Here is a 15,514-nt window from a genome sequence, read left to right as displayed (position 1 = left end):
ACATGGTGGGGGGCACTGACCCATAGGGGGATGGATGAATGTTGAAAAATATTCACCCATACAATCCCCGCTCCCCATGCACTGTAGGTCCCGGTACCTGTCCCGGGGTGGCGGTGGGTCTAACGGGGGCTCCGCTCTTGTTGCTGCTCATTGTTGACACTTTTCTCTCTGTCAGTGTTGTATGCACCGGTTGCTGGGTGACGCGTCGCGTAGTGATTACGTATGAGTCGGCGTCCTATTTGTTACCGGGGTTACGATAGAGATCGTCGCCTGGAATTGGCGTCTTTGCGTTGCTTAGTAATGTCACAGAGGCGCAGCTTTGACGCAGATCGATGACGTCAGGCGGCGACTGATGACGCGTTAGTCCGCGGTTGCCATAGAAATCTGATCACATATCGGCTGGATAGGACCGGAGAACGGTAAGAATACCTGTCACCTGACCCGGCCCCTGCACACATCACCACCGTCTATGTCACCTCCTCTGTCAGTGGGGTATTGGTGCTGGGACTGTTGTGAGGGTGTGATTGGGGTGTAGAGTTATCCCAGAGATTCACTAAGGGGGGTGCTGTCCCAGAGATTTATTGGGGGTTTGAAAGTAATGCTGAATTACAGGCATCGGGGGTGTGACAGTCATGGTGAGATTCATCGGGGGAGGTGTGACAGGTATGGTGAGATTCATCGAGGGGTGTGGTGAGATTCATTGGGGGGTGTGACAGTAGTGGTGAGATTCATCGGGGGAGGTGTGACAGTCAGGGTGAGATTCATGGGGGTGTGGCAGTGGGGGTGAGATTCATCGGGGGTGTGGCAGTCTTGCTGAGATTGTTCTGCCCCTCCCACACAGGAGGCGGGGCCATGTATCGGAAGGATAAGAGCATACAGATGAAGAGCAGTGCCTCGGCACTCTACAACAATCTCAGCGTCCTACCAATCAGTGACAAGAGCCTCACCTATTTCACCGTCGTCCATGGCAACACGGTCAACATGGTCAGCGCCTCTGCCGACGGCCTGAACTTCTCTCACCGCCAGCTGCAGTCCAAAGAGGGGAGCGTGGCCCTAAGCTCCTCCCTCATTACACAGGTGGGCGGGGTCATTTAATACACCCCCCAGAGCCCCGCAGGGTGTTTGCTGTGTGGGAGGAGGGGGGGATGTGGTGATGGGGGGAGGGTGGATCCTGTGATTGGTGCTATAGTGTGCCGTGTGACCTGGGGGTCATTACAGAAGATTGAGGTGCAGGTTGTTGGGTGGGGTATGTGGGGGGGTAGGAAGCGGAGAACGGTGTAACCTATCTGTATTCTGCAGGCATGCTGGTGTGTGCTGCCATCCCGGGTCCTGCTGGTACTCACCTCACAGAAGGGCATCCAGGTAGGTGGGTCACATGACCTCTCATATTCTGCCCTCTGTGTACCCCCTGCCAATATTCTGCTCCCCATCACTCCTGTCCACTGCTTTCCAATAGTGTTCTCTCCTCTATCTCCCCTCCCGCCTCTCCCCGCAGTATTACCCCCATTCACTCTCTCCCCTCCCCCCTCTAGATGTATGAGTCTGATGGATCCATCATGGTATATTGGCATGCACTGGATGCCCTGGAAACTCCTCAGGGTGAGTAGAACAAATGGATAACTGTACCCCCATCTCTGTGTCACCCCATAGTGGGAGGAGCTGAGTCCTGTAACCCCATCTCTGTGTCACCCCATAGTGGGAGGAGCTGAGTCCTGTACCCCGTCTCTGTGTCACCCCACAGTGGGAGGAGCTTAGTGGGGATGATAGCTCTTACATAGAACTAGCTGGGGGGGGCGGTTATAAACGGTCCATATAGAGAACCAGGGAATCCGATTGCCTCATGGGATGAGGAAGGAATTTTTCCCCTGTTGAAGCAAATTGTACCCGGGGGTTATAGGGAGTTTATTTTCCTTCCTCTGGATCAGCAATGTCCATAGGGATTTATATCTGGGATGTTTATTTCCCGCCCATCTCCTCCCTCCCCCGCACTGCCCATCTCCTCCCTCCCCCGCACTGCCCATGTCCCACCTATAGTTCAGAGAATATTGTACAGAATGGATGTGACCTGATCACATGATAACTTACTTCCGGTACCGCTCTCTGTCTTAGTAATGGATATGGCGGTGTCGGCATACAGCACTTACCGAAAAGACGCCCCTCATGGGAGGTGCATGTCACAGATGAAGTGAACGGACATTCTGCAGCGGAGGGAAGAAGACTGTTGAGGAGGTCAGATCGGGCGCAGATACGCATAGAATTCCCACCATGGGTGCTCAAAAATCATTGGTAGGTCTGCTCCTCATGGGCGGGATTAGCACCTCATGGGCGGGATTAACATGCAGATGAGGTTTTTATATCTCTATCATTGGCTGCCTCCTCCCACCTCCTGTCTGCCCAATGAGATTGAATGATGACCGCCGTACCGCCGTCGTCCCTCACACATTACGCCGATGTTTTTTGGCACCAAATATTATAATCGCAGACCCGATCCGCTCGGAGCGCAACGATAAGCAGATTTCCGTACGGTGAAGCTGTAATAGTGACCTCTGAGCCCAGCACACCATCATCTCCATCCCCAGACTTCATCATGGAGCGGAGTAACACAGTGAGCGGGGCCCCTTCTGTAGCACTATTACCTTTAGGAGTCATGTGACCCCCTGCCATTGCGCAGGTCATGTGATGGATGGATGGAGTCAGACTTTGTATTGTTATATGTTTTATCTTTATATAACGAGCAGGCGACAGGTCCTCTTTATTATATTTTATATGTTGGCGATCTATCGCGTGGTGGAGTTGTCACTGGCACAGCTACAGATGGGAGAGAAATGAGATCAGGAAACTGATTGATGATCATATTGATTGATCTGTGACACCAGACTCACCCCCCAGATATCAGTCGGAGAGCCCTGGGGTCACTGCGAGTGGGGGAAGGGCTGGCAATGCAATCCTGTAGTCGTAGAAAGAAGGTACCCCCATAAGTGTAGGGAACGTACAGAGCCACGTAGATGGGGGACCCCGTGACCATTTCATCTGATTCGTAGGGAGTCACAAATCCTGGATCTTTGTAAGCGACCATGGTGAGGGGGTAAAATTCTGTCCCATTCACCCCGTATATCATCTTCGTCCTGCAGAGACAAGAAAACATCCAAAGATCGGTGACAACAAATTCCCCCCCGCTACAGATATACAATAGGGCTCTGAACACCAACTGCCCCAACCTCCATGGTCTGTGGAGATGTTGCGGATTGTCATCAAGAACCCCCTTAGATTCGGGACCCCTCCTCCGGCAGCCATATTGGATTCCTGAAAACCATGGAATGGGTTACTTACTGAGCAATGGGTTTGGTCCCCGAGAAGTACGGGCAGGTGATGGGGAAGCTGATGGGGTCACCGGTGATGTTTTCCTTCATGTGAATGTTGATAGTGTTGGTGACATAAAGTCTGGATCCGACTTCCTGTGAATATAGAGACATTCCTGTTATAATGGATCACCCAGATCTACTCAGACCCCACTAATATTATCACCGAGTTCTTCCAGAGGTTCAACAAGGGTCTCTGAGCTCTGACTTATCCTATCATGGTGCTGGCATGGGTGGCATTCTGCCCATTGACCACCCAATGAAAGGGAACAGTCACCCTACTGACCCCCCAATGTAGGGGGTATTCTTCCCACTGACCCCCAATGAAAGGGAACATTCACCCTACTGACCCCCCAATGTAGGGGGGAAGCAAACTGTACCCGGGTTTTTTTTTTGCCTTCCTCTGGACCAACTATGTTCTATGGGGTTTTATATCTGGGATATGTTTATTCCCTTAGTGGTTGGATTTGATGGACTTATGTCTTTTTTCACCCTAACCTACGTTAGGTTAGGTGTAACTATGTAATGTAAGAGGACATTCTGCCCATTGACTCTCCAATGTAAGGGGACATTTACCCCACTGACCACCAATTTTCCCCTAACCATAAATGTATTGTGCATGCTACTGATAATTACCCCAGCATGGGGTGAAGCTTCGGTTGTGATGCAGTGATGGTCAGGGATTGGGCAGGGTTCCTAGACTAATGGGTCTATTGGGTACCAGGCAGCACCAACCCAGGCCCCAAAAATGCCAACCAGGTTGGCGCTGCACATCCCCCGCACAGGTGCCCTTTCTTCCACCAGGTTCCATGAAGGTGTAATGGAGACTCCACCTCTGCTCATCAGAGAAACATTACCTGGCCAACCAATGAGCTGAAAATACTTTTGGGTTCCACTTCTGTCTGTGGATCTGATCCTATTTCCCTCTGTTGGACAGAACCATCCCACTGAACCCTAAAAACACCTCAAACCCTTTTTTTTATAATTTGCTGAAATTTTCTTGGATTTGGCCCCCACATATGTGTGTCGGTTGGGAGGTCATGTGATCAGTAAGAAGCCATTACCATTACTGAGTTCCCGCACCAATCAGATGTTGCCTGGGCTTGCATGGCAACAACCCTCTGCCCATTGATGAAATCCCCATAAGGAAAATTGCATATTTCGTTCGAATCCTTTAGATGAATGGACCAGAGGTCATAACCAAGCAAGAGGAGCAGACATTGGCTGATACTGACGGTCATCAAATAGACATCGCAGGTCACTATAGGATGAAAATCTGCAAGAGCTGAATGATAGAGAGTAGGAGGTCAGAGCAAATCACATTCACTGTAACATAGATTCATAATAACAATAACCCACAATGCCCTTGGCACCCAGAAATCATGTGATCATTGCCTAGGAAAGACACGTACTCTTATCTGCATAGAGGGTGGAATTGCACACACACTGCGTCACATTGCACACCTCGTCTAGGGCACATGGCACTGAGCAGATTGGGGTATCTGTAAAAGATAAAACATAAACCCAAATAATGAGTCACATGGCAGCCATTGTGTGAGGGATGGACATAACAGAAGGGGGCGCTCACCTATGCAGCATGATTCAAGAGGGCTGTAATATAAGCCCGAAGGGCAGCAGGAACTGGAATCAATACAGTTGATGTTTACACTTGGAAGACAAATGTCAAATCCATTAGAGCAATAACAGCCATTTTGGGGGTCACAGCTCCCACCACAGAAATCACAAGAAACCACGGAGTCCCAGGAATCTGCAAAGAGAAGAACAAGATATAAACACCTCCTGAAACCTCATCTGCCCATCTATCTCCATCTGGGTTATCAACTCTATGACCGAATACTAATGGGGTAACCTCGGACCTACTTTATTTCCAATGGACCAGTCTCTAGATACTCCACTCACACCTGTTCATGATATTGTCCTCGGGAGGTGGTCGGAGTGTCCTTACCAAGTCAAGTTGTGGTGGATCGGCTTGGACATCCTAAACGGCCCATGTTCAGACACAAACAATAGGTGCAGTTGGACGGTGAACCGGGAAAAGTTCCCGTTTCAGCCAACACAGAAAATCTGAGCCTGGCATTACATCTTCTACGACTTATGAGAGAAATATTCTCAGGATTATCAGACTCTCCATCATACCGGTGATACGGCCTTCACAAATGGGGTTTTATTATGTTCCTCAACCCGAGGAACCCAGCAGATGAGGAGCAGCTTATGGTGGTGGACAAAGGGCCTACATCTCAATGTTATGCAATTGAATGCAAGTAAGAAAAGGTTTGGAGGTCCCTCCGCAGAGGAACCAGGTCCCTGGTGAAGCCTCAACCTCAAACTTTTGGGTTGCCCTATGGTGGATCACCTATCCAGAAATTTCTGAGACAACCATAAAGGTCACTGCTTCGGGATGTATTTTCTGATATCGGATATTCTCAGGTTCCTCCAGGGGTTTGCTTGGGGTTCCACTGAGTCATAGAACCACTGTCACCAATGATATTTTTATCTATCAGTAAGGTACTTTCCATTGACCCATCATGTAAATATACAATAACCTACAGAACATTAGCAGAGGTTCCCTGGGCCAGAAAGTTATAGCAAGAGTTCCTCATTGGTAAAATGGTTTGATAAGGCTGGCTTAGATTGTTGTCCTATGGGGTCAACCAGAGGCCTGCTCCAGGTCAAGCAACAAGCGTCCAGTATTGATGTCCAGAATTTGGTGTCTCCTGGCATGACAAAGAAATGCAGTGACAGCTTCTTCAACTGACATTTGCCTTCTCTCCAAAGACTTAGAGAGCAGCCATGGTTGTCCTTCTCTGTTGGCCGAGATGATCCTGGTTCCCGTAGGAACTCAAACTCCAGGATGTTGGCAAGTAACCAGGATGAGGTGGTGGTGCCAGAGATTGGCAGGGTTCATAGACCAATGAGTCCACCAGCAAAGGCCGGAAGCATTGGGTGTCAGGTGGCCCCTACCCAGGCTGAGGGCTCCTACAAAGTCAGCTGGCTCCAAATACTCTGAGCAATTTAAGAATAGCCATTATTGTCCTACTCTGTTGGCCAAGATGATTCTGGTTCTTGTAGGAACCCAAACTCCAGGACATTGGCAATGAACCAGAAACATCTTGGCCAACAGAGAAGGACAACCATGACTGCTCCTGAATTCATCTGATCTCCATTACCACAAAACCCAAATCCATATTCTGCATCCCTGCATACATTGTCAATATCCATTTTTGGACCATAGCTGGCAGACCCGGGCTTTTCTCACAAGGTTCTGACTTTTGCTGCTAGGACACCAACCTTGGATTAATGTATGAGGGATTATGGGTCGTGGCTCCAGCAGCATCCCTCCACCATGATGTCCCCTCACTGGTAAACCCATCTACAAACTGGCTTAGAAGTAGGTTGGACCTTACAGCCCTCACTCTGCTATACTATCAGTTGGTTTTCTAGGTATGGATTTAGTGAAAATGGGGCCCTGGGTAAAAACAATGTAGGGGCCCCGAATCCATAGCATATTTGTTATTCTGTAACTGGGGTTACGGAGAAGGTGGGAGCCCCATTTGTCCTACTCTAAACTGGTTCATGAGAGCTTGGCCTAAAGCCTCCAAAGAAATCCATGATGGAACCCAACATGGAACTTACCTCTTGTTCTGGATAGGTGGACGGAACAGAGATTATGGGAAAATCATGGTGCCGGAACTATGACCCTATAACACTCTAGAGAGAAACACTACCCTGGGATGGACCTTACCCCTAAAATCTCCTCCCAACTTCACCTGAACCAAAAGAATATAGAACAGAGAGGTAATAATATATCTAGGGACCGGTCCTATGGCATTGGGGGGGGGCAGATTTTTCATTTTATAATTTCATATACAACCATTGTAGTGATCACCGGTCCCCGAAATGGGATTTACAGGGACCCAGGGAGTCTGCTGAGAGGGAAGAAACATAACAAACCCCACGAGAGCTCATCTATGAATACTGCCCTGGTCTGATGTATTTCTGGATGTGGCCCTTCCAGGTGCAATATTGGGACCCAATCAGGAGAGATACTCACAGACACATTCAGCTCCTACAAAGAGAAAACAGAAAAGTGATTAATTCCGGCTTCTTGGAGTCAGCACACCTCACAATCTGATTGGAGCATCACATGACCACTACATGGGGGTAATACTTTAGCTGACCTCTAGGGACGCAGTATAGCTGGTATCGACCATTTTGTAATCAGAAGTGATCTCCTATCAGTGCTTACTTAGACGACAACCCTCCAATCTGTACCCAGGAGGCTAATGGCACCTCCCCCAGATCTTTCTTGCCCCCCCCAGGACCTTGGTGCCCAAAGGGACGACCATTGAAGAGACAGAACCCAATGTGGGTGAAATGGGTCAAGTTAAGGGGGCAGAACTAGAGGTCATACGTGGAGGTCAGTCAGCCGAGTGGGGGTCAGGGTGTCTAGGACAGGGGTCAATACAGGGAGAAGACAAAGGTAGGTCTGATGGAAGAGAGGTCGATAAGTCCCCCCCCCACAGAAGTTCCCAAACTAAATGCAATGACCGGTGAGGGGGTCAGGGGTGACTTTATTGTATCACCGACCAATCAGAGCTCAGAGAAGAGGCTTAATATGAGAACTTGGGAGGCTGATGGGATTCAGGGTCAGGAGGGGGCAGATCACTCAGTACACCTGCACCCCAGTTTGGGTCATTCTAGGATGGTGGGGGTGAAAAGACCAAGAAATGCTGACACAAAAGCAAGTGAGCTCTCATGTTTTGTTTCAGAAACCAAAAGACAGAATGTTGTGTTCTGACTTTCCATACAGGGCCCTTATTGGGTCCTTACCAGCCATTGGATGCCCCCAAGCTGGACCCACCATAGTGGACTGCTGAGTGCTGACCACTAGGGGGCCTCAGTGTATGATCTGGATGGTAAGTACAGGACCAGTAGGGTCTGCCGGGTGTGCGGGGAATAGTCAGTGGTGCTTCATGGGGATTATTCATGGGGCCCCTTGTCCTGGTATTACCCCATTTACCACAACCTACCAGAGTTTTCCAAATCATCATCATGTGGAGGCTCCACATTCACTGCACACTTTGATATAATGCAAAATTCATAACTGACTGCCAAAAATATCCACCACCATGTTTCTCAGTTGGTATAAGGTTCCTCTTATACCATTGTTCCAGCTGGGTCTATTTATAAAGGTTTTCACCCAAGATTCACCCAATTGTTATCCAATATTTATGTAATGTTGCTTGTTGAAGTATGCTAACCCTCCCCCCCCAGGAATATCTCCAGGGTGTACTTATTTATAACTTTTATATTTCTCATGTCTCCATGTGAATGTGTCTGATCTGCAGACAATCCGCCATCCGTGGATCTGGCCAATCATGACCCATCTATGGACCCCGGAATCATGTGACTCCCTGCAGATTGGACAGATCTTCATATATCAGACCGGTCTGTAGATTCACCGGTCTTTGGGACATTCATAGCAATAAATCCCCCCTCCCCCTTCCCCTGACTTACCAGTGTGCTGGATAAGAAGAGTCAATGCAAGGACAAAGCCCAGCACCAGCGTCCCCATGGCTGACACCAAACAGGGGGTGAATGATTCACCGGACTGGAGTAAGACTGATGAAGATTGGTGAAACTGAGACCTAAATTTATACAGGAGGGAGGAGAGAGGCAAATGGGGAAGAAAATGATGGAATGTGGAAAATGCACCAACAAAGTGTTATGGGGAATATACCGCCAAATGACTGCGGGGATTAACCCCCACACTGCCCCTCCCATATCACAGAATGCAGAGCGTGCAGGGTATGTGGTGTGACTGGATGGACAACAGGCAGCACCCATCCCTCCCAGGGGACACACTGATTAATGTCAACCGCCCCACAAATTCCGCCATTTACCCTTTCATAACAAGAGCCAGAGATTTTATCATAAAATATATAACAGGGATGGTGGGAGCCCCCCATAATGGGCACAGCAGTGGTACAGACCCAGGACCCAGCAGAGGGATGGTGAAGGCCCCTCATAATGGGCATAGCAGGGGTACAGACCCAGGACCCAGCAGAGGGATGGTGAAGGCCCCTCATAATGGGCATAGCAGGGGTACAGACCCAGGACCCAGCAGAGGGATGGTGGGGACCCCTCATAATGGGCACAGCGGGGGTACAGACCCAGGGACCCAGTACAGAGATGGTGGGGACCCCTCATAATGGGCACATAGGGGTACAGGCCCAGGAACCCAGCACAGGGATGGTGGGGACCCCTCATAATGGGCACAGCAGGGGTACAGATCCAGGGGCCCAGCACAGGGATGGTGGGGACCCCTCATAATGGGCACAGCAGGGGTACATTTTGTCAGATGTGACACTTGAGTTATATATGTAAACAATGTATATGTAGAATTTAGTTGAATGTATTTGAAAAGTAACAATGGACAAATCCAAATATAAAATATGTCATTCTTCATCCATCCACCAGGTGGCACTGTGTTGGGGTTTTTTACTCAGAGTTAAACAAGTACAGTGCCACCTAGTGGAATGTTCATGATCTGCTTCTTTTCCTGGCCATAGCTGGTTGGGATCTGATAGGTGTAGTAAGGGGTACCCAGAGGAGATTTGGGATGTTGGGTCTCCCCTTTGCTACCCCAACATACTTGGTGGGGGAGAGTGTTGGGGTGACATCACTTTCCACCAAATTCCAGCATGGGTTTACCCTTGTCACCTCACAAGCAGCAGCAGAATATGGTTGTTGTGTCTGGGGGTTCCTCATGGGTTGTTATTCCTCCTTCTCTTAGTGTTACCCCACAGACTAAAAACCTAATCCCCGAAATGAACGAGGCGCCAACCAGCTCAGGGCTCCACTCTGTATCTGCCCCCGGTTCTGCCTGCTTACAGATGACTTTTCTGATTGGGTTCCTTGGGCCATAAGTGACCCATTGCCCTCCTGTCCTGGTCTCCAGCACTGCAGCCTCACTCTATAGCATTTGTTTAATCCTAGGGTGCCAGATGTTTGACATCCCTCCCCCATCCCCTCATAGCTGTGTATCGGGTGACTTCCTGTGCCTAGGCACCCCGGTTCTGTACCCTCATAGCTGTATATCGGGTGACTTCCTGTGCCTTGGCGCCCACGTTCTGTACCCTCATAGCTGTATATCAGGTGACTTCCTGTGCCTAGGCACTCCTTTTCTGTACTCTCATAGCTGTATATCAGGTGACTTCCTGTCTCACATTCAGTACACAATCTCTCTTTAGTCAGATGACTTTCACACACGACATTCACATTGCATCTTTCACAGATTTATAGCAGCTCTCATCAATAGCAGTGAATGTGGCTCCTTTCCCCCATAAGAAGAGACGGACATGATGGGCTCATCATACAAAACGTTTATTATGTGTTGCAGGCGCTGGAGGCAAAGTGTCTGCAATGTACAAAGGTAGAATCGATAGAAAACGGTAGAAAGAGCCCTTGTGTCAGGAGAAATCTCCTCTGGAACCCCCCCCCCCCATGAAATCCCCCCGTGCCAGGGCGGGGGAGGGGAGGTGCACACTCCGTACCCCTAAAAATCCCCGCACTGCAACCACGTGCCAACCCTACAGGGCACCACTTAGTGTATAGAAGACACAGGAACACAAAGTGCAGCAAAAAGTCTTCCTATAAATATCACTAAAATGTCAGCCAATAAGTAGCCAGTTATGGCTATGACGATGTTAAAACCCAACTCTGACTCTGAACATAAAGCCAAATCCATCCACGGCAATCATGTGAGGTGAACCTGAACTCTGGAGGGGTCTTCTCTGACTCCTGATTGGCTACCAGGCCTCATGTATGCGACGTTCCCACCACAGACCCCCACCAACAGGAAGTGGGAGCATATGCGGCATAGGAACCAATAAGGCAAAACCAATCAAGAGTTCAGGTAGACTTTAAATTCCAACAGACTTTCAAGGTGATGCCGATCCAACCACCAGATAACCTTCCCTTTCATATGATTGGTTGCAGGAAGTGGGGACGTCCTGCCAATGTCATGGATTGGAGAAGACTCTCCCCGCCCCAATGTTGGCCTTGTGGGCCTGAACCTAGAGTGAGACTCCTATTGGATGGAGCCGGGTTGCCGTTGTGCTGGTGGAAGCTTCGGTTGATTGTAATAAAGAATTAGAAAAGAATCACTTTGTGAATCATTCACCGAGTTTATGAATTAGGACAATCTCAGGCGAATGTCCCCTCCGACCCCCAATGACATAAAGGAGATTCCCCAACTCCAACAAGTCATGAAGTCTGGAAATGTGGAGATTTTAGCACACAAATTCCTCTTGGTTCAAGAGCCCACGTACGACCCTCGAAGGGGGGACACAAGGTGGGTGCAACCATCATTGAGGGGTCTCCAATCTTTCAGTACATGAACCCCACAGACTCCATAACCTAACCCGGGACAGGATCAGTAAAATGAGGACATTCCACCCGATGTCATCCCAGAATTTGGGGAGGGGGAAGGGTTGTCTTCTGGCCACCATGATGGAAGTCCAGCTCTGCGAGAGATGATGGCCATGACAGGAGCCTTAGAATGTGCAAACTGTACACTATATAACACTACAATATATAATAGAGTGTGAGCTGTGCGTTGCAATATACTAGAGGAAGCTGGCAGATACAAACTCCGCTATACAAACAGCTGCACCATAGGGCCGAATTCTGAGGTCACCTGACCATCACATCTATATCAACCAGAACCATGGACGTTAACGTGGAGATAGAAAACCCACACAACCCTTACATCCACAGTTATTAAGGGGGTGGAGTTGTCCTCCTATAACAACCTCCTGAAGTTCTGCTCATAATAAAAAGTGTTCTGCAAGCTTAGACCTCCAGCGTGGATAAAACCTTCACATATCTGCATGCAAAACAGCAACCCAGAGAGAGAAAATGGGGAGCTCCTGTGGCCATGTGGAGGTTGGGTCTATAGTTCTCCATGCAATGGCTGCTGACAGCCGTAGTCCTCCATGCAATCACTGCCAGCTGAAGTCGGGTCTTATTGTCCTCAAAAAATGCTTCCTGAAAACCAAGATCGGGTCTCATCGTCCTCCATGCAATCAATGCCGACATACGGAGCTTCCCAATACCCCTGACAACTCTAATAAATCCTGACACCAGTTCAGTGTAAACATATCGGACCCTACACACCGGTATCGGTATACAGAGAACGACCACATGCAATAACAATCAAGGCAAATGGCCAATGAAATGTTTCCCCAACGGCATGATGGTTTCCCAGACTTGTGTCTAGACCAATGACAAAGCAGGCATTAAGCAGATGAGTGTAGGAAGGGTCATGTGACAAGGAGAGGGGTATCGGAGGACCACCAATGCAAGACGTTATTCTCATCCTCTCTTCGGAGTTAAGGCTTATGTAGAAAAGGAAGATTTGGCACATGCAACAAAGCTGAGAGGAACTCAAATCACAAACATCGGCTACGAGCTATGTAAGCTCACGGCAGGGTGAAACGTACATTGACCATGCAGAATACTGAATCAAACAAATGCGTAACAAATGTGCACACCACCTACATGCATCATGTCATGTGACAAGGACACAGAACACTGACAAACACGCGTGTAACAGGCACAGGGGAGTCATGTGACAAGGCAGTGCTATAGGAGAAGCAAGGTGCGCTGATGACATGAATGTGACAGGCCAGGGAGTGTCTCAGGGACCTCCCAATGCATTCACTTTGGGGAATCTGCAATCCATTCAGGGTGAATATTAAAAAATATCAAAGTTTTTGGAATAAGTGCATAGGGGTAAAACCCCATCAGGGGACTAATGAGGGGGCCGGAGGGCAGATTTAATAAAGGGGGCGGTGAGAGGGCAGATTTACTGAAAAGGGGGTGCTGGAGGTCAGATTTATTAAAGGGAAGGCAGATTTAATAAGGAGAAGGCGGAGGGCAGATTTTAATGAAGGGGAGGCCAGGAGGGCAAATTTAATAAAGCTCGGAGGGCAGATTTAATAGGGGAAGGCAGAGGGCAGATTTTATGAACACTACTTTTTTTCTTCCCTGTATTTACAATACTCTCCCCATTGGGAAGGAAGCAGTTTGGGTTTTGCTGAGCAGCCCCATGGCTGAGCCATTATCATGGAGAGAGGAAGTTGTAAGCATGCAATGAGGGCACATGCCAAGATGGCGCGAAGCCATGAAATGAGACCACAGGAAACCCCCCGCCATATCAACATGCTGCTTTGTATATAGCGATACCGAGTACATCTGTTAGCCCTTAGTGCTCTTCAAGCTGCATAATAATTCGGAGTCTCTTCGCTCATATAAAACACCGAGCTGTAGGTAATACTGAGGAGTTACTATGTAAACTGGTCGTGTACGAGGATACCAAATTCAAGCGCTGTGATCGATGCAGGTGCATTCGCTGCAATCCGGGACAACTAACACTGCACATTAGAGGCAGTGCATCTCCCAGCTGACCACACCAATCAGATCAACATTTTAGGCTCCACCCACGAGGAACCCAGAACCGGCCTCGAATCTGCAAAGTCATGTGAATTGAGTTGATTAGTGCGGGAGCCTTCTGTTGTACAGCGATAGGCGAGTCCAAAACTAGATTGTCAAGAACTCTGTAGTGGATCAGTTTTAGAGATTTCTGTTAGGGCGCTCCCTCCCCATCTCTTCAGATTCAGAAGGTTAGGAGTGGTTATCTTGAACTGTGTGACACAGTTTAGTGGCACTGGTCTCCAGGCATAGTGCAATAATACTTGAAGCTGGTCTGCAGGGTGAAGGGTTGGCAGCCATAGGAGAGTCACCGGTGAAACCTCTGGCCTCGAAGAGGAGCTTTTGTCTTCTGCCAGTGGGAGGGTCAAACTACTCCGCCACCACAGAAGGCACAAGAAGAGCCTCAGGGCTCAGGAAATGGACGATGAGGAAGGGCGCCAAAAACACCATTTGTTCTTGCTGTGCTGCTTGCGGATCAGCTCTTCCTCCTTTTCACGCTCCTTCTTACAGCGTAGGTAACGGTCCTCCTCCTTCAGGTACCACACTGGGGGCCAGCGGAAGCGCTCAAAGTGGCTTTTGTTCTCTAGAGGGGGAAAAGACAGCAAACCAAATTAATATTAAAAAAAGATGAATCTCAAAGAGGACCTTTCCCTATTTTAACAGGTTAAAGTATTTTCTGTTTTTTTTTAACATTAGGATGGATCGTATGATCCTAAGTGCATTATTGTTGATCACCAGTAGAAGGCACTGGGTCTTCATGTAAAGTTTGTCTCAGTTTCACAGCAAGAGTTTGTTACACACTACACATAAGGACACAGCACCATCTAATGGTGGGACTTGAGTATAAAGCACATCTTTTTTTCCTATGAGCATTTTAAAGGGGAAATATTATTGGGGGCGACTAAGGAGATAAAATAGTGCCAGTGGCAGTAAGTTACATACTGTTGGTGACCACAGTATGCGGGCACCGGGTAAACATGGGGATTTCTCCACCTACCAGGAGACATGTACTTCATCTCCCGGGGGAACTTGCGGCACACAGCGTTGTAGTTGGTACAGATGTAATGGAGGCACCAATCCGCCAACTGCTTGGCATTGTGGAACTGTGAAGAGACAATACAAAGTCTGAACAACTTCGTTCTACATTAAATGCCATAAATGAGCAGAACCCAGAGATAGGACTGACCTGAGCAATCTCCAGGTATACGAGGACCTGTCCGTCTATATCCATTCCCTGCACATAGCAGGCCAAGAGTTCATCCACTGTGTGTTGTTCTAGAACAGAGGGAGAGACATTACAATGCCGCACCAGTGCATGATGAGTAAAATGTTATACAGAGGAGCTGAAAATAACTGAGCTGATTGATAAAAATCTAAATGATCTGCCCTGAATTCCACAGATCACAAGAGCATATATGTGTGAGCAGAGAGAGGAGGTCACAGCTTGGCAAAGACCACAAGAAAGTTCCCATTGATCGCACACAATGCTGTCTGGAGGTCATATAGATAATCCATAGAGGCAGAGGACAGGAGCAGAGGAGCGTGAACTGGGACACACAGCCCCCAACACACAGGGATCAGCACATCTGGTATCTGATATAGAGCTGCAGAGCATTACTACCTCATCAGTGCACAAT

General features: G+C 48.6%; 4 protein-coding genes across 4 annotated transcripts in view; 1 reads left to right on the top strand and 3 right to left on the bottom strand.

The window, feature by feature from the left end:
* C3H2orf81 (chromosome 3 C2orf81 homolog) overlaps window positions 1–277 on the bottom strand; it is a 3,707-nt gene extending 3,430 nt beyond the window's left edge. The window contains exon 1 of the mRNA XM_072406764.1: window positions 98–277. Within this exon, the coding sequence (XP_072262865.1) occupies window positions 98–151 (54 nt within the window). The 5' untranslated portion in view covers window positions 152–277. The remainder of the gene's footprint in view (window positions 1–97) is intronic.
* A 30-nt stretch (window positions 278–307) lies between these two features.
* WDR54 (WD repeat domain 54) lies at window positions 308–2,189 on the top strand. Its single transcript, XM_072406994.1, has 5 exons — window positions 308–419; window positions 842–1,077; window positions 1,300–1,362; window positions 1,533–1,599; window positions 2,110–2,189. The coding sequence occupies exons 2-5, from the start codon at window positions 853–855 to the stop codon at window positions 2,187–2,189; spliced, it is 435 nt and encodes a 144-aa protein (XP_072263095.1). The 5' UTR covers window positions 308–419; window positions 842–852.
* A 588-nt stretch (window positions 2,190–2,777) lies between these two features.
* On the bottom strand, window positions 2,778–12,195 carry LOC140327608 (pancreatic secretory granule membrane major glycoprotein GP2-like). Its single transcript, XM_072406993.1, has 8 exons — window positions 8,898–12,195; window positions 7,432–7,446; window positions 4,948–5,127; window positions 4,772–4,861; window positions 4,424–4,644; window positions 3,331–3,455; window positions 2,883–3,125; window positions 2,778–2,808 (listed from the first exon to the last, which is right to left on the bottom strand). The coding sequence occupies exons 1-8, from the start codon at window positions 8,953–8,955 to the stop codon at window positions 2,778–2,780; spliced, it is 963 nt and encodes a 320-aa protein (XP_072263094.1). The 5' UTR covers window positions 8,956–12,195.
* A 9-nt stretch (window positions 12,196–12,204) lies between these two features.
* Window positions 12,205–15,514, bottom strand: part of LOC140327376 (rho-related BTB domain-containing protein 2-like) — a 12,735-nt gene continuing 9,425 nt past the window's right edge. Inside the window, exons 8-10 of the mRNA XM_072406763.1 lie at window positions 15,064–15,152; window positions 14,875–14,980; window positions 12,205–14,460 (exon numbers count right to left, since the gene is read on the bottom strand). Coding sequence (XP_072262864.1) covers window positions 14,288–14,460; window positions 14,875–14,980; window positions 15,064–15,152 — 368 coding nt within the window. The 3' untranslated portion in view covers window positions 12,205–14,287. The remainder of the gene's footprint in view (window positions 14,461–14,874; window positions 14,981–15,063; window positions 15,153–15,514) is intronic.

This window comes from Pyxicephalus adspersus, chromosome 3, assembly GCF_032062135.1.
Source record: "Pyxicephalus adspersus chromosome 3, UCB_Pads_2.0, whole genome shotgun sequence".
NCBI classification, from domain to species: Eukaryota; Metazoa; Chordata; class Amphibia; order Anura; family Pyxicephalidae; genus Pyxicephalus; species Pyxicephalus adspersus.
The sequence above is the reverse complement of the archived record's forward strand: the minus strand, read 5'-3'. Positions and strand labels throughout refer to the sequence as shown.